Below are 18,163 nucleotides of genomic sequence, written 5' to 3' on the forward strand. Positions count from 1 at the left end.
CTCATGGGGGGGAGGGATGGGGCATGAGTACTGGCTGTGGGGTGGGAACTCCCAGCTCCACTGGGAGACACTTGGGAGCAGGGGCTGGCTCTGGGGGCAACTGCAGCTCTAGCAGGGGGTACTGTGGGCCTGGAGCTGGCTGTGGGGGAGCTCCCAGCTGCTCCAGCCCCAGCAGGGGGTGCTGTGGTTGGGAGGGGGGGTGGTGCATGGGGCAGGACCCCCCTGCCTGGTGTCTGAGAGTGTTGTGGGCTCCCCCCACTGGCCTGTACCACTTTAAAACCATCACACACATTTCCCCCCCCCCCGCAAAACCTTAAAATAACCCGACTAGCCAGGCGCCGGGTGATGCCTGCTAACAGGTGCACAGCACATTGGCTGTGGTGGGGAGGGGGGTGCATGCGCCTCTGTGTGTGTGTGTGTGTGTGTGTGTGTGCGCGCGCGCGTGTGAGAGTGTGTGCATGCGGGTGTGAGTGCACCGCCAGCCCTGCTGGGGTGCAGAGGAGCTTGGCACCCAAGCGCCTGACCTAAATAGCCTGGCAGGGAGGCACAGAGCGGCTAGAAGAGGCAGTGGGGAAGGGAGGTGCGGCGCTCAGCTGGGCCAGGGCAAGGGGCCGGTGGGGGTCCAAATGATGTGGCCCAACTTCTTCCTCCAGGAGGAAGAGCAGCGGGTGGCCGGCTTGCGGGGGCGGGCAGGTGGCAAGCGGCGCAAGCCCCTGACGGATGCCCAGGAAGGCAAGATCAAGCTGGCCTTCTTTGTGGCCATCGTGGGTGTCACGCTGACTGTGCTGGCCGTGGGCACCGAGTTCTGGGTGGAGCTAAACACCTACAAGCAGAACCATAGCACCATATGTGAGGCAGCCCACTATGGGCTCTGGAAGTTCTGCTACAAGCGCCTCTGGGTGGAGGACATTGAGGAGGAACGGAAGACCTGTGGCCCCGCTGAGCTGCCTGGCGGTGAGTGTGGCTGGCACTGCAGCCCCTGCCCTCCCTCCCCCGTCCCCCTCACCAGGAGCCCAGGCCAGGCTAGTCTGCCTCACCCTACCCCACTCCATGCCACCCTTCCCCTCCCCTCCCCTCCACCTGCTAGCATGTGCCCCCCTGCCTGCCCGGAACCCACCAGGAAGCCCCCAGCCTGTCCCCCCAACCAGCCTGTTGGGACCTGTGTGAGGTACCTCTGATCTGCCCCCTGCACCAGCCAGCACAGGACCCCCCTACCCTGCCTTGTCGCCTCAGATAGCCCAGCTCCCCTCTTAGCCAAGTCCAGGAGCCTCCAGCCTGCCTTGACTCCTCCGATAGCCCTGCTCCCGTCTTGGCCAGCCCTAGGAGCCCCCAGCCTGCCTGGCCCCCCAAAAGCTGCCAGCTCCCCCTTTCAGCTGCCAAGCCCCCCCCGATCTGCACCTTTTCCTGCCTGTTTGTCTTTCCATCCGTGTCATGCCTGTCTCTCTATCTGCACACCCTCCCTGTACCTATTGCTTTGTCTATTGGTCTGTCCAGCTGTCGGTTCCCTTACACACATCTCTATATCCACCCCCATGTTCTGTCTGTCTGTCCACCCCTTGCCCCTCTTCTACTAATCCATCCTCATACACTCCTGCTATCCATCCATCCATCCCCCCTCTATCTGCCTGTCTATTTGTCTGTGCCCACGCGCCCCCCTGCTGTTTACATTCCCTTTCCCCGTCCCTCCCTCACCCCCCAGACTCCAATGCTGGAGGGTCATAAATAGCCCGGTGACGTCACTTGCGCGCTGCCAGCTGGGGGCCTGCTCCCAGCAGGGTCTGCGCAGGGAGCTGAGGGGGGAGACCAGAGCCCCTGGGATTTGCTTGAAGTGTTGGGAGTGGAACAGGGGCTGGTGGGCCAGAGCAGTAGGAGGGGAGGGGGCTGGAGCCAGGATGCCTGGGTTCTATCCTATCCAGGCTTCATCTTCCTTGCAGGAGAGCTTCAGAGGTCTGTAAGAGGGGGTGAGGTCTGGTGGGCTACAGCAAGACACCTGCATTCTCTCCCCATTGTGGGGTCTTGTGGCTAGATTGGCTGGGAGGTCAATAGAAGTCTGGATTCCTGGGTTCCACATCTGGCTCTGGAACGGGCACCTACTGCGGGGAGCTGCAGGCACTTTGGGGCTCTGTCTTCCTGACGCTGCAGCCCCTGAGTCCCTGTCAGAGAGGGATGCGAGTCCGGAAAGGAACCGGGGTTTGGTTACCACAGACTCCAGCTGCTGAGGATCCTGGCGCGGGCTGGGGTAACCCGAGCTGCCATAGTGCTGAGTCGGCATGGCACTTGCATGCAGCCCATGGTGGTGCAGGCCCTGTGCCAGCTGGCCTATGTACAGCCACACCCCATGCCTGGGTCACACCCACCATGGTCTGGACCAGGGGCTGTGAAGGAGCCAGGTCCTGGTTTGCACTACGTGGAGTCTGGCTGAAGTGGCCTCATCTCCCCACCCTGTCCCCTCAGCCCTCCTCCCCTCCCCCAGCCACCCACAGCCCCACATTCCCACCCACCTACTCATCCATCCATCCATCCACCCCTCCATCCAACCCTAGAGCCAGTATCCCTCTGTCTGTCCTTTTGCCCACCTCTGTCCATCCTCCCATCCATCATTGTGCAGAACTCTGTGCCCATTCCTCCCCTCTGTCCCATCTGTCTATCTGTCCTTGCTTTGTGGGAGATCCAGACTGGCCTGCTTATCTTCCTGGCAGGGGTGGTTCTGGAGGGGGCTTTGGCTTGAGGGTGGATGGATGTTAGGGGTTAGGATGACTGTGGAAGTAGGGGGGAGCCTGGGCAGTCCATTTTGCCGTCAGGATGCCCTGAGCCTGGTCAGGTTTTGGGACTAGGGGTGCGAGTACAGTTGGAGTTTGAGGCAAGGCCCTGCCTGGGGGCTGGGGCTGCTCTGCTATCTTGGGTTCTGCTTTCTGGGTGATATCTTGGGAAAAAGTTTAGGGGGTCCACATGTGCATCCCAGGGCACCTCCAGAACACAGCTTGCACGCTTCTGCACAGCTTTGGGCAGCAGGCTGAGTTTGGGGATGGGGGCTCTGGAAATCCCACAGCCATTCCCTGTGTAAAGTGGGACCCAGGGATCCCTCCTGTCTTTTCAAAGAAACCCAGAGTACAGCACCCCTGTTTGGCTGGATGCCCAGGGAAACCCAGCAGCTGCAAGGGACTGGACAGGATAGGACATGTGTGTGAATGTCTGTGAACACTCCCCTACACATGTGTACACACCCATGTGCTCACCCACCCCTGCATACACACTTGCACCTATCTACCCACATACTGCCTCTTGCACAGACATACACATGTGAACACACACACAGAGCCCCTGCACATATGTATACACACACAAGGCTTTGCATACATTTTTGCATCTATCTCCACCCACACACCACCTCTTGCACACACGTGCATGTGAACACGTTGCCTCTGTAGATACACACACACAGAACCTGCCCACATGTACACGTGCATATGCACACAGAGCATACACTCTTGCACTCTTGCACCTATCTACATTGACAAGCTGCCTCTTGCACACAGATACATGCATGTGAACATGTTACCTCTGCACACGCATGCATGCACACACATACACACAATCGCTGTGCATACACCTGGCTGTGCTCTCAGCCCCATGCCGTGTCCTTGGACACATGCCACCCCCCACCCCAGTGCCATGCAGCCAGCTCCCAGCCTGCCCAGGTCACCAGGGTGGTGCTGGATCCAGCCTTGGCTCAGCAAACTTGGAGTGAGGGCACTTGCCCCTCTAATGCCTCTCCCCACAGTCATGCACTGGCCTTGTGGTCAGACGTCGTCACTCCCCATTCCCTCCCGTCCATGTTTTGTCCCTTTGTCTCTTCCTTCCTCCTCACACTTTGCTCATTTCTTCTTCCTCAGAAGCCAACTGCTCCTACTTCAAATTCTTCACCACAGGGGAGAACGCCCACATTTTCCAGAGGACGACAAAGAAAGGTCAGGAGTAGCTCCCCAGGCCCACCATCCCCAGTACCCGCTTCCTGCCCCTGACCAGCCCCATGGGCCCATCTGCCTCCGTACCTTACCTCCTCCCTGCCCCACATTCCTCCCCCTCTATCTGGATACATTGTCCTCTCTCTGCTCCCTGGAGCAGCCCCACGGACTCATCTAGCTGCTATCTCTGGGGAGGGGTGAGTTTCCCTCCTATAGATCCAATCAGCTCCTGCCTCCCCCCTGCAGAGCTGAACATCACAGCAGCCGTGGTCTCCCTGCTCAGCATCACACTGATGGCCATGGGCTCCCTGTGTATCACCATGGCCCTCAGCAAGGGTGTGGAGTTTCTGCTCAAACCTGCCTCCTTCTTCTTCATCATCTCAGGTAAGGAGATCTCCACCCTGTTCCACCCTGCCCAGCCCCTGTTCTGCCCTCCCCAGCCTCTGCCCTGCTCCCCCCAGGACAATGCCCTGCCAAGCCCCTGCTCTTCTCCCGCTTGTCTAGCTACCTCCCTGCTCCCCTGCTCATGGCACCCTAGTGCCACCTGCCCCATTGGCCCATCATGGCTCCCCCCTATGGCCACCTGCCCTGCTACAGCCACCAAACCCCTGTTCTCTGTAGCACAATGTCCCCTAGTTCTGGGGTGGGCAAAATCCAGCTTGTGAGCTGAATCCGGCCCACGGAGGAATTTTGCCCAGTCTGCACTGAGGTGCTGGACTCCATTTTCAGGCAGCTCCAACAGCGGTGGCTCCTTCTGGTGCTGCTGTTGGGCACCCTGGCCTGTGTCCTGCACCCTCTGATGGGAGTGGGACTCACAAGGGCAGGGCCCACTGTTGGGTGGCTGGGATGGGGCTGTGGGCTGGTGGGCAGTGGCAGCTGGGAGCAAGATGGGTGGGTGGGGGTGGGGAGACCCCAGGATCTTGGGGCAGTGACAGTACAGGGCTGGGGCCAGGGCTCTGCCCCAGCCCTGGCCGTGGCCCTGGACCCATGCTGTCATGGCCCTGGGATCCTTGGGTCTCCATGAAGACCGGAGGAGCTAGCTGCACAGGCAGGGCTTGTGGGCAGGCAGGGAGCTGTGTCTGGGGCCAGGGCCAGGATCTTGGGGTGGTGACAGTGTGGGCCCAGGGCAGGGGCAGAGCTGTGATCTGTTCCCTGCATGCTCCTGCCTGTGGAACTGGACTCACCACTGGGGTGTGCAGTGCCTTGGGCCCCAGCCCTGCTCTGTCACCACTCCAAGATCCTGTGGTCTCCGGGGCCCCGTCTGCCCATCTTGCTCCTGGACACCACTCCCTGCCAGCCCATGGCTCCCTGCCCATCCCAGCCACCCAGCCATGCATCCTGCCCGTGTGGGTCCTGCACCTTGTGCTCAGTATGGGGCAGATGGGTGGGGGTGGCTGAGCAGCAGGGCTGGGTCTGGCAATGGCAGCCAAAGGAGCTTCCAGGGCTGCTGGGAAATGGAGTTTGGCTGCCTTGTCATGGGATGGGGAAAATACCCCCATAAGCCAGATCTGGCTCATGGGCCAGATTTTGCCTAGTGCTTCCGCTCCACTCCCTACTTTGTGGCACCCCTTCCCAAGTCCACCCCCTCCCTCCCAACCTCTGCCATCCCCTCATTCCTCCCAGCGCAGCACTCCCTGCCTAGCCCAGTCTCTTGTCTCTGCAGGGCTGATGGTGCTGGTGAGCGTGGAGGTTTTCCGCCACTCGGTGCGGTGGCTGGTCAGCAGTGACAGCAGCGTCCCGCTGGAGTATGAGTACTCATGGTCCGTGGCTTGTGCTGTGGCTGCTGGCATCATCCTTATCTTTGGTGGCGGCTGCTTCATCTTCTTGTCCCTGCCGGCCTTGCCCAAAAAGCCCTGGGAGCTCTGCCTTAAGGGGCCGGGGAGCAGCTCCTAACAGACGTGGCCCCGGGACATGGGGAACAGTGGAGCCGAGAGGGAGGGACTGGGGGGGGGGTTCCACAGGCCCCCTCCCCACCCCCACCCAGAAGGAGGAGCCCTGCCTCTTCCCTCCCCTCCCCTCCAACTGCCCTTTCCCCTGTCCCCTCCCCAGCTGGGACCTGTTTGTAATTTCCCACCTGTAAATACGACCCCCAGGGTTCATGCCCTTCAGGGGGAGGGGGCAGAGATGCTAAGGAGAGGGGCAGCTACGCTAAGGAGGGACAAGTGGGCTCATGGGGCAGGGTGGGGGGTTGGAGTGGGTGGGATTGTTCATAACCTCAGCGGGTCTGTACCAAACCTTGGTTTTTATAAACAGCTATTTTTTAGCCTCAGGGGGTGTGTTTCTCCTCTCAGCTCCCCAACCTCATCCACCCGGCTGTGCCCAGTCACCCCCCTGCCCATCGCAGAGTCACTCCTGATTGCAAGGCTGCACCCTGAACTCATCTCCCTTGGGGTTAATCTGGAGTCACTCCGGATATGGAGTGGATACAGGGCCTGCTGCAGGGCTATGAAGGCTGAGGGGGATTCCCGCTTCTGGTGCCTGAGACAGGTGAAGCTTGCCTGAAATCTGCCTGCCGCCTCGTGGGGACCCAGTGGAGGATACAACATGCCCTGTGACAGGGGACTGCCCCCCACACTGCGCCCCACAGGGCACCTGACTCCTTGCCCAGCAGCACAGACCCAATGGAGCAGCCCAATGGAGTGAGCGGGTTTGGAGCAAGAACCAAGGCATTGATGAGGAGTGGCAAGGGGAATGCAACAGCCCAAGGGCTGCAGGAGCCTCCAGATCATTGAAGCCAAATGGGCCAAGATCCTAGCCGCACTCACTGGGAGGAAGGGCTGCCAAGCAGGTCACACACACACACATCTCAGTTCATCCCTCCAGTGAGGGGTAGCTAACCACCCCCACACTTACACACACTCTCTTTACACACTCTCACTCATGTGTACACATACTTTCCTACACACACGCACACAGAGGACTCATTCCTTCCAGCAGGGGACAGCAGGGACTGACACACTGTATCCCACACATAAGGACACACCACACCTTAACTCATAGCCACACAGACACACGACATCCCCCGCACTCACACTCTCACACAGACATGCACCCCCCCACATGCATACCTACCTTAACTTACACTTTGTTTCTCTCTCTTTCTCTCTCTCTCTCTCTCTCTCTCTCTCTCTCACACACACACACACACACACACACACACACACACACACACACACACACACACACACACACACACTTCTTAACTCACTCTCTCCCCAGCTGCCCCTTAGCAGGTGCCCAGGACCTCCAAGCCCAAAGCTCCCCTGCTTCTAGCTCATTGTCCAGCTTCAATACCACAGGCCAAGACTATCTGGGCAGCTGTGGTGCCTAAGACAGTCGCTGTGGAGATGGTGGTGCTACACCCCTCTTTCAACACCCCCCACTCTCTGGTCACACTGGCATTTCCCTGCCCACAGCTCTCCCACCCCAAGGAGGTCAGAGACATGCCTAACTCTAGAGCCAGCACACCAGGCAGACTTTCTGCTGTGGTATTGGATTTGTGCTGGTGGCCAGAGGCCATAAGAGGACGTGGAAATTGGGAAGCGGAAAACCAGTGAGCCTTGGGCACCATGCACCATGGATTTTGTTGGGGGTGGGAGGGAGTTGGCAGCTCCTGTTACTACTTTTAGGGGGCACTGGCTCTGATTGGGCCCCGGGGCAGGGGGCACTGGCTGGCTTCTCAAGTAGGGATGGGACAGGGGTCTTTCCCCTCCAGGGGTGCTGGCTCTGAGTTGGCCCCATGCCAGGGGACACTGGCAGGCTTGAGAGGGAGGGCTTATAGGATTTGGGAAGTGAGGGCAGGGTTCTGCCTGCAGTTGAAGCAGAGATGAATGGAGGAAGGTCTATAGAGGTCTGGGGTGGCTGGGAGCTTGTGGGGCGGGGGCATGGAGAATGCGAGAAGGAGCCACATCTCCTGCAGAACAGCGTGTGCCCTACAGGCCAGTCGGGGGCACACAGCAGGCCCCAGCTCAGCCAGGCCCCGGCTATTCTGGGCCAGCTCTGGGCTCTCCAGTTACAGTGCGTGGTGTAAACAGCTCTCGGGTCCTGACCCAAGTTCTTTCCTATACCAGAGCTCCAGAGGAGGAGGGGGCTGCCACCCACCACCCCCTCCCAGATCTGGCATCCTGGCACCTCCTGCTCTGACCAACCAGACCCTGCTCCCTCACCCTCGCTACTCTGCATGGGGACCCTGTGATTTGCAGCCAGGGTGTGTGCATAGAGGGAAGCAGATTGCACAGTATGAGCAGGAAGAGGAATGGGGAACGGTGAGTTAGTTCGGGGGGCTGTAAGCCCAGATGCTTGGGTTCTGTCTCAGCTCTGGGAGGGGACACTGGGTCTGGTCTGGAAGTGCAGGGGGGCTGGGAGCCCAGACACCTGGGTTTTCTCCTATTTCTGAGAGGGAAGTTGGGGGTATGATGAGTTAGTGCAAGGGTGAGGGCTTAAAGTGCTGGGAGACAGGATGCCTGGGTTCCCTCCTGGGTCTGGCAGGGCTCTGTGCCCCGCTCAGGCTGGGGGAGGGGAGTCTGGGCCATTGTGCACGGCAGCCCCAGCTGGGCTCTGCAGAGCGGAGACGCTGACTGGAATGAAAAGTAGCCAGGTCTGCGGAAGCTGACGTCACTGCGCGGGTGCATATGCACACGCGCGCGCACACACATACACACACACATCTAAATAGCCACACACACACACACACACCATGCATGCATGTGCACACACACATACACACAGGTCTGCACAAAGCACTATGCAGACAGATGCATACAAGTCCACACACACACACACACACACACACACACAGGTTAACACAAACACTCACATAAGCCTATGTATTCCTCACAGGTACACACAGTTGCACACACAAAGCTATGCTTCACAAACACAGACACCCCCACCTTGCACAAGTCTGCACATGCACCACACCCCTACACACCCTGATCTGTGTACAAGCACATGCACATACGCACGTACACGCACAGTGCCAGTGGGGTTGCCCTTGGCCATGCGCGTCGCTGGTGCCAGCCCCAGTGTCTAGTGCCCTTCCCAGCTGCGTCCCCTTTAAACCATATCTTGGGCCCAGGAGCAGCAAGCAGCTCATTTCCATTTTGCTGAATTAACGAGGCTTTTGCCAAGTCCTGGAGGCCCTGCCAGAGGCTGGGGAGGGGAGGGAGAGGGGGAGTGCAAGCAGCAGAGGAACGTGGGTAGCTCAAGGGCACAGCAGGGCTGCTGCCTGCTGTCCTGCCCTGCCAGATGGACAGGGGGCCTGGGCTGGTTCATCTGTCCATTCACACCCGTCCCTGTTTGTCTGTCTGCCTGTGTTATGATGGGGTGGGGGCAGTGGGACATCAAGTGACCTTGTCTTCGGGGAAAGGCCCCTGGTCTGGGGCTAGTTCAGGGCTGGTATCTCACAGAGGGGAAAAGCTCTGCCCCATGCCCACCCTCTGTCCCAGTTAGTGCTCCTGCCCTGGGGCCAGCACCCACTGGAAGGGACATGCCCAGGTAGGTAGTTCCCACACTTTGGCATCCCCATCTCAGCATCATCCCCCTCAAAGTGACCTTCACAGCCAAGCACAGCCTGGCTGCGTCAGCCACTATCTGGGCTGGAGCTGCATGGGACAGGGAGGTCCCCAAAAACCATGGGCTGCAGGTGCCCTCTAGTGGGGAACCCTGCCCTCCTTGGAGCCACTGCAAGAAGGCAGACATCAGTGGGCAGTGGGTGTAAGTGTGGGCGATTGATGGGTTCTGTGCAAGTGTAAAGGGATGGGAAGCTCTGTGTGTTTGTGTATACCTGTCTATGTTATGTGTCTGTGTGTGTATGTCTGTGAGTGCCTATGTGTGCATATGGGTGGGAGACAGCTGTGCTTGTGGACACATTGATGTCTTGTTTCCCTGTGCACACGGGTTTGTGGAGGCACATATGCATTTGTGGCAGCAGATGTGCATCTCTGCGTACAGGAGGCAGAGCATGTGTTTGTGTGTGCAACAGTGACTGTGCTTACACAGTAGTGAGTGTGTGCACATAAAGTGGCATTTTTGCACTTGAGCAGACCTATGTTTATTTGTGTGTATGTGTAACTGTATGTGCATGTATGAAATTGTGTTTATGTGCTTGGGGGTGGGGGTGTATGCAAATGTGCACATGTTTGTGCAGGGATTCTTTAGACCAGTGCTTCCACTGTGGAACAGAGTCCTCACACAGTCCAATTCCTCCTGCTGGGGCACTAAATAGGTAGCAGACCTCAGACCTTAGTGCTCCTTCCCCCTCCACTCCTGACTGTTTGGCTGTATGAGGCACTTACCTCCCTGGCAGGCTGTACCCAGGTTCACCCAGGGACATGCACCTGTGGCTTTTTCCACTCTAGGCACTTTAACATAATTCTTGTCATTTTAGCTACTCTTTTGAAAACCACCAGCTCCTGGAGGCTTCAGCTTTACAAAAGAATCTCCTTTCATTAAAAAAAAGTATTTCAGGTGCCCAAACTAGCAGAAAAAAACTGTAATTAAAGAAAAAACCTAATGAATTTTAAAATGGTGACATCTTGATTAAATCAGTCTCCGTATTTTAAAATCAATCTCTGAGTTTTGAACCCAAACTTGCTGTTTGAAGTCAGTCGCTCACCTTTTTACCCAGCTATGTGATTCTTCATAGTCTCATGGGTTTTGTAAACCTATTTAAATCCCTTTTTAACTTCAGCTTCCTTGGATTTCCGAGCTTTGAGACAGCCTGTGGTCAAAACCTCATCTAACATCTCTCCCAACTATACAGCTGGTCCCATAAAAGATATCATCCAAAAAACCCCCCAAACAAACAAACCTTTGCTTCTCATATATTTCCTAGACTGTCACAGGAGACTCATAGTTTCATAGTTTCATAGTAGCTAGAGTCGGAAGGGACCTAGGTAGATCATCTAGTCCGACCCCCTGCCTTGGCAGGAAAGAGCACCGGGGTCAGATGACCCCGGCAAGGTGCTCATCTAACTTCCTTTTAAAAATCCCCAGGCTAGGAGCCTGCACCACTTCCCCTGGAAGCTGGTTCCAGGCCCTAGCCGCCCTGACTGTGAAGTAGCGCCTCCTAATATCTAATCTAAACTTACCCTCCGCCAGCTTGTGACCGTTATTCCTGGTCACTCCTGGCAGCGCACGGGGGAACAGGGACTCCCCCAATACCTGCTGATCCCCCCTGACCAGTTTGTAGCAGGCCACAAGGTCCCCCCTTAACCTTCTCTTGTGGAGGCTAAACAGGTTCAGGTCCCGTAGCCTCTCCTCATAAGGCCTGCCCTGCTGACCCTTGATCATACGAGTGGCCCTCCTCTGAACTCTTTCCATATCGTCCACGTCCCTCTTGAAGTGTGGCGCCCAGAACTGGACGCAGTACTCCAGCTGCGGCCTGACCAGTGCCGCATAGAGGGGGAGGATCACCTCCCTGGACCTGCTCGAGATGCATCTGTGGATGCATGACAGGGTACGGTTGGCCTTCTTGACTGCCTCCCCACACTGCCGGCCCATGTTCATCGTGGAGTCAATGACGACTCCAAGATCCTTTTCCGTCTCCGTGCTGGCAAGAGGGGAGTTCCCCAACCTGTAAGTGTGGTGCCGGTTCTTCCTCCCCATGTGCAACACCTTGCACTTATCAGTGTTAAACCCCATCCTATTCTCATCCGCCCACTGTTGCAACCTGTCAAGGTCAGCTTGTAGCCTATTGCACCCTTCTAGTGCACCCACACCCCCCCACATCTTAGTGTCATCAGCAGACTTGAACAGGGTGCTTTCTACCCCCTCATCCAAGTCACTGATGAAGATGTTGAACAGTGCGGGCCCGAGGACCGAGCCCTGCGGAACCCCACTGCCCACGTCCTTCCAGGTCGAGAAGAACCCATCCACTACCACCCTCTGGGTGCGGCCCTCCAACCAGTTGGCGACCCATTTGACCGTGTGGGCATCGACACCACAGTCTCCCAGCTTTTTGATGAGGACAGGGTGAGAGACAGTGTCGAAAGCCTTCCGGAAGTCCAGAAAGACTACATCCACAGCAACCCCTGCGTCTAATGATTTGGTGACCTGATCGTAAAAGGCCACCAGGTTGGTCTGACAAGACCTGCCACTGATGAACCCATGTTGGTTGCCCCTGAGCATGCATTCCCCCGCAAGGCCCTCCTGGATGTGTGCCAGGATAATTTTTTCAAAGAGCTTACCCGGGATTGAGGTAAGACTAACTGGCCTGTAATTTCCCCGGTCCTCTTTTTTTCCCTTTTTGAAGATAGGGACCACATTGGCCCTCTTCCAGTCCTCCGGCACCTCGCCAGAGCACCACGAGTGCTCATAGAGCCGCGCCAGGGGTCCCGCAATGACCTCGGCCAGTTCCTGTAGAACCCTAGGGTGAAGATCGTCCGGACCAGCGGACTTGAACACGTCCAGCCTCTCCAGAAGTACCCTAACTAACTCCTCGCTAACCCCTGGCCCAGGCGTGTCTCTCCCGGGGCCCGAGGGGGGCCCAGCAGGGAGGTGGCTGAACTGGTCCCTACTTAGGAAGACAGAGGCAAAGAAATCGTTAAATATGTTAGCTTTTGACTCAATCAACCCTGCTTCAAAATTTTAAGCAGCTCTCAGCATTTTTAAAAGAGATACTTAACCCAGACTTGTGACTCCTTTTGTACCATGGCATCACCAATAAGTCTCACGTTTTATAAAAACAAAGTGCATATATTTAGCCTCATCTTATGAATTTTAAATAAGTCTTGAATTTTTAAGCTCCACTTTCAGTATTTGGAGAGAAGGGCCTTTTCATTATTCTTATCATCATCATTAGTATTGTAGTTGTAACTGTTATTATGATAACAGTTACAACTACAATGATCTCGCATGATCAGGGGTCAGCAGGGCAGGCCCTACAAGGAGAGGCTACAGGACCTGAACCTGTTCAGCCTCCACAAGAGAAGGCTGAGGGGGGATCTAGTGGCCTGTTACAAACTAGTCAGAGGGGACCAGCAGGCATTGGGGGAGTCCCTGTTCCCCCGAGCACTGCCAGGAGTGACTAGAAATAACGGTCACAAGCTGGCAGAGGGTAAATTCAGATTAGACATCAGGAGGCGCTACTTCACTGTCAGGGCGGCTAGGATCTGGAACCAACTTCCAAGTGAAGTGGTGCTGGCTCCTACCCTGGGGGTCTTTAAGAGGAGGCTAGATGAAAACCTTGCTGGGGTCGTTTGACCCCCAGTACTCTTTCCTGCCATGGCAGGGGGTTGGACTTGATGATCTGCTCAGGTCCCTTCCGATCCTGCTAACAATGAAACTATTATTAGTGCTGTTGTGGTTATTGTTATTATTATCCACAACAATCCTCCTCCTCTCAATTTCCAAGCCAAGGGGTTCTGTGTCTGCTATAGGAGGCACCTGATATTTAAAACACTTTCATGGTGTTGGACGCACTGGTCACAGAGTTAACTGCCACTTGCCTCTTTCGCAGCCACTCTCAAACCGGCAACAGTTTTTGTCTTGTTTTATCCTATAACAAGGGGATAGGGGCTATGTAGTGCTGTGGTGGGTGCCATCTCAGCCATAGTTTTAGCTCTGCCTTACAGATATTAAAAAGTCTTGTTGCTAAGCTCTTCTCTTGGTATTCTGAAGGAAACAGGTTGCTGTTGATGGTTCCTGTTGGTAGTTGGCGGTTGTTGTTGTAGCAGGTGGTGCCGGGTGGTCCTTGTTGTTCCTTGCAGTGTCCAAAACAGTGGTTTCTATTTGTGCCTAAGAGAACCTCCTTATGTCTAAAACACTTTCATGGTGTTGGAGGCAGCCATCATGAGCTGCCAGGTCTCAGAGAGTTTTGAACCCATATCAACCTAATTCACAAAGCAAATCCTCCCTTTGGGAAAATTGATCCCGCCCCCCATGGAAGGCCCCCAGGTCAGCACATTTCCAATGCCTGGGGGCTGGCAGAGGTTGCTCTTGTTGCCCAGATGGGGCCAACACAGGCGAGGAAGATCCAGGGGCACTGAGGGGACTGTAAGGGGTTTTGTTCCTCAAGGGAAATGTCTCTGCCTTGTGCTGAGTGGGTGACTCCCCAGTGGGCCTGCACTGCCATCTCGTGGACATGATCCTGTCACTGAGCCCAGGCTGAGTGGCTGTGGTTCATGGGAGGGTGGTTTCCAAAGAGCCCTGTGATTTTCTATGGGGACAGAGGATGGAGTGGAGGAGTTAGGGCCTGTTTAACACACAGGTTGGGGCCTCACTAGAGCCATCAACTACCCCTGCGGCAGGCAGACAGAGCCACCCCTTAACCTGCAATGGAGTGAGTTTACATCAGTGAAGGGCTGGTAGAGGCCAGTGGAGGGCAACTTTTTTGGCAGGTGTGCTACAAACTAGCCCCTCACCATCCCCTCCCTAAGTGCCAATCCCATCCCCTTCCCTTGACCACTCTGCTGCTCTGCTCCCTGCCTGATCTACTGTTCTTCTTTCTGCTCCCTGTCCTCTCCTTAGTCTTCCATATGTCCCACACACAGCCTGCCCATGCCATGTGTGCCCTCATGCTGCATGATAGCCACCACCATCTAGCCCTCCCATGCCCTGGGTTTGGGACTAGACTGGAGCTATCACCCCCCGAACAGAAATGCCACTGCCCCACCCCTTAAGACAGCTGCTTCTTCTGCCATGGGATTAAAATGGACCTCTCCCAGAGCTGGGATACACCCAGGCAAGTCCATTTGGACTAAAAAGTTGGAGTAGGCAACAGTCTTTCCTAACAGTGGACTTAGGGTGACACCCATCCCTGACTGAGTGGGACAGTGCTCCCCCAGATTTGTGCATGGGGCAGGGGTGGATGTGAGCTGCCCAATGCAGGGCTTGGGGCTTCCTGCCCTGCTGCCTTTCCCCCAGGGCCCCCATGGGTGGGACCCCACATGAAAGGCCAGAGTGGGGTGGGAAGGCTCACTGCTGCTGCCTCTGGGAGCCCCATGCCAGCTGTGTTGAGGCACCCCCTGCACAACTCTGCACTGCTGCCACCGCTGCCACCCCCACTGCTGCCCCGTGGGCAGATGACATCTCCCATAATGGTGTGGTTAGCACAGGGCTCCTGGTGGTGGTGGCAGCACCAAACCTCTCGATCTTCCCATGGATCCCCTCTGCTGGCCCACAGAGGCCCCTGAGGAGGGCAGCAGGTGTGGAGCCTTGAGACCCACAGTCAGCAGCCTACATCCTCTCCCACCCCTCGTGGGTTCCACTCAGCTTGCTCCAGCCCTATTGCCTGCAGGGAGATCCAAGGGCAGCAGACAAAATGGCAGCTACCCCCTCTTCTCCCCAGTGGAGCCTCTCCTCCAATCAGCACTGAGTGGCAGGGCAACACGAATAGCAGTCAGCAATAAAGGTGGCAGCTGGCTACTCGTACCCACACCTCTGGGAAGTATGGCTGGGCATGGGTGGATCTAGGATTCAGAAAAGTGGGGTGAACATGGGGAGGTGCATCATCAGATATAAAACAACACACTTTTTCTCTAGTTAAAAATAAGCCAGAAGCTTTACTAATAGGCTAGAGGCCTGGGGCTTTATTCAGGTTAAGTCTGATGCAAAAGTAACAACCATTTCATTGAAATGAGTTAAAAACAAATCTGCAGGGTTGTGAAATAGGAGTTTCATTACCAGGAGCAGCTAACCAACAGCAGAATTGCAGATGAAAGGGCAGTTTGATTGGTGGGCCATCAAGACTATTAAAAAGAAAAGAGGGTCATTAACACCTGTGGAATGAAGCATTTAGAGGGGATCAGGGAGATGACAATGAGCCATGAAGTCAGTTGACTCCCTCAGTGCTGCCACACTGATGAGAAATGCTGCTGTGACAGCCAGGCAGTTAGTTTTAAACAATAGGAATGAAACAGGGGTGCAATTGTATCCCCCTGGATCTGCCCCTGGGGCTTGGGGAGGAATATGTATGTTCTGACCTTCAGTTTGTAGCAATCATTCAGGATTTCTTTGGCTGGTTTCAGCAAATCCAGTACCACATTTATGGCTATTGCTGTCAGGACCTTCAGTCACTTCCATATTAGAAGATTACTTTATATTCCTTTGTAGTGGTGTGTGATGGAACCATTTGCACAGAGGTTTTTTTATGAGGAATACACACCTGGTACACAATGGGGCTGGCCATCCCTGTAATCAGCTAAAGTCTCTTTTAGCCAGGACAAAGAGATTGTGCTGTAGATCAGTGGTTCTCCAACTTTTTTGTTTTGCGAACCACTTAAAAATGGCTGAGGGTCTCGGCGGATCACTTAATAAACTTTTTTTTGTTCTACAAATCAAAACACACGGCTCATATTTTAATATCAGTAGTCTTACCTTTCTAATGTTATGGATATGCCTGTTTTTTTGAGCAAAGTTCTGGGAAGTCAGGTGTAATGTTTGTCAGCTTTAGCCTTATGTCACCTTTCTGTGGACCACCTGAATAGAGTATGTGGACCAGTGGTGGTCTGCGGACCACAGTTGGAGAACCTCTGCTGTAGAGCAATGTAGGTGTGACCATTACTTTCTCTCCTAGGTCAAGTTCAAAAACCTTTGTGTGAGTGAAGAGTTTTGCCACCTTTCTTTGCTTTTTCCTTTGGTGTCTGGCTTCTTGTCATGCTAGAATAAACCCTGCAACCCCAGTAACTGGCTGAAGAAGCCAAAAGGAAGGTTCCCAGTTTTATACAGAAAATGCTGGGGATTGGGGTCACAAGCCAATGGGATAGGGAAAAGTAAACAGGATACAGACAGATAAACATTAACATTAAAGAACATACACTTAGAAGCTGAATAACAGATAAGCAGTAACACTGTAGGGCATTCAGTCAAGAACAGGTAACTACTAACACACATGTAGAAAACTGTTAGCTCAAGGAGCCTGAGGACAGTCTGCCAGCTGAAGAGGGTGGGAGAAGTCTGCAGACTGGTAAAACCAACAGCCCAGCTGCAGGCAATGAACCCTGATTAAAGGCTGCCTAGGAGGACTGGACCACCTGATACAAACAATAAACTGGCCCACAGGAAGTTAAGAGGGCACCTGAGGAAAGGAGCCAGAGAGAGACAGCTTGCCAGAGACAACTCAGGGGGAATGTTAGGTTCCTAGAGAGTGGAGTCCAGGACAGGTAGACAGCTGAGGGCTGAGAGCCTGAAAGCCCAGGTAGGCAGATAGCTGGGAGTGGAAAGCTGAGAGCCAGATAGCTGGGAACCACAGAGGCTTGAGATCCAGAAGCGGAGAACCTGAGGGCTGGAAGCTGAGAGCTGAGCAACTGGGAAGCTGAGGGCCACGATAGCGAAAGCCAGTGGGTCAGGTCAGTGATGCCTGAGGAACCTGACTGGAGTGCCTTTCTCCTGGGAGTTGGACAGGGACTGTGAGTCCAGCAGATACTGTATAAGGCTGGAGTAAAACTGGGTGGTCTGCAAGAAGACAATATGTGTGTAGTTTGCACTGGGTAAAGTGCTTATACTGATTGACTTCTGCCAGGAGTGAGCTTACTCCAGGGGAGTTCAGACAATAAACAGAGGCGGTGAGCAGGTGAAAGGATACTGAAGGTCTGTAACTCAGCTACTTAATCCCAAACCCACTAAAACGCACTAGTACTGAAGTACAGGCGTTCAAAAAACCCTTGTACCCTCCCACACTCTCAGCCTGTAGTCTTGAGACAGACATTACACATAAAGTAGTTTAAGTGATCATAAACTGGTTTAAACCTGTAACAGAACAGATATTCAGTGCACATAAACCAATTTGAAAATGGCTGAAACCAGTTTGAGATAAGTCTTATTCTACATTAAACCAGGTTTAATTGATTTGGGTCAAACTGGTTTATGCAATGTCTGTCCCAGGCCCCTTGCTTAAGTTAAACCAGACTCCCCCAGTCTTCTGGCATGGGCTTTCAGCTCCACAACAGAGCTGGCCCCTCCCTTCTGCTCCCCAGCTGGAGCTCCAGCAGAGACTGAAGTCACCTCCCTGTCTTTTCCCTGCTTCCCTCCCCCTCCCCACCACTCTCTTCTGCCTTACACAGACACCTCTCAGCATTAGCTAGCGGACCACATGCTGGCTAAAGTCCATGCTGTGGCAGACAGGACAAAGGCAGATTCAACAGGTAGCTGGTAATGTCCCTCTGGTGTTTTCTTAATGGGGTGATAAACACTTGAGTTAGGGGTGATAAACACTGTGTTATCAATTCCCTGCTAGGCTGGTCAGAAGAGGTGGGGGG

At 55.0% G+C, this 18,163-nt stretch overlaps 1 protein-coding gene across 1 annotated transcript; it reads left to right on the forward strand.

Moving 5' to 3' along the window:
* The first annotated feature begins 447 nt into the window (after positions 1 to 447).
* CACNG6 (calcium voltage-gated channel auxiliary subunit gamma 6) lies at positions 448 to 10,530 on the forward strand. The gene is made up of 4 exons (XM_090049563.1): positions 448 to 954; positions 3,894 to 3,968; positions 4,212 to 4,349; positions 5,629 to 10,530. Exons 1-4 carry the CDS (start codon positions 627 to 629, stop codon positions 5,856 to 5,858), a joined length of 771 nt encoding a protein of 256 aa, XP_089905689.1. The 5' UTR covers positions 448 to 626; the 3' UTR covers positions 5,859 to 10,530.
* The last annotated feature ends 7,633 nt before the right edge of the window (positions 10,531 to 18,163 follow it).

Source organism: Crocodylus siamensis, chromosome 5 (assembly GCF_052110815.1).
Source record: "Crocodylus siamensis isolate JL-2025a chromosome 5, ASM5211081v1, whole genome shotgun sequence".
NCBI classification, from domain to species: domain Eukaryota; kingdom Metazoa; phylum Chordata; order Crocodylia; family Crocodylidae; genus Crocodylus; species Crocodylus siamensis.

Excerpts from the sequence above, each read along its gene's own strand:
- CACNG6 (XM_090049563.1), top strand. The coding sequence starts at position 627 with ATGATGTGGCCCAACTTCTTCCTCCAGGAGGAAGAGCAGCGGGTGGCC. Across the intron at positions 955-3,893 it reads CCCCGCTGAGCTGCCTGGCG|AAGCCAACTGCTCCTACTTC; the intron begins GTGAGTGTGGCT and ends CTTCTTCCTCAG. Across the intron at positions 3,969-4,211 it reads CCAGAGGACGACAAAGAAAG|AGCTGAACATCACAGCAGCC; the intron begins GTCAGGAGTAGC and ends TCCCCCCTGCAG.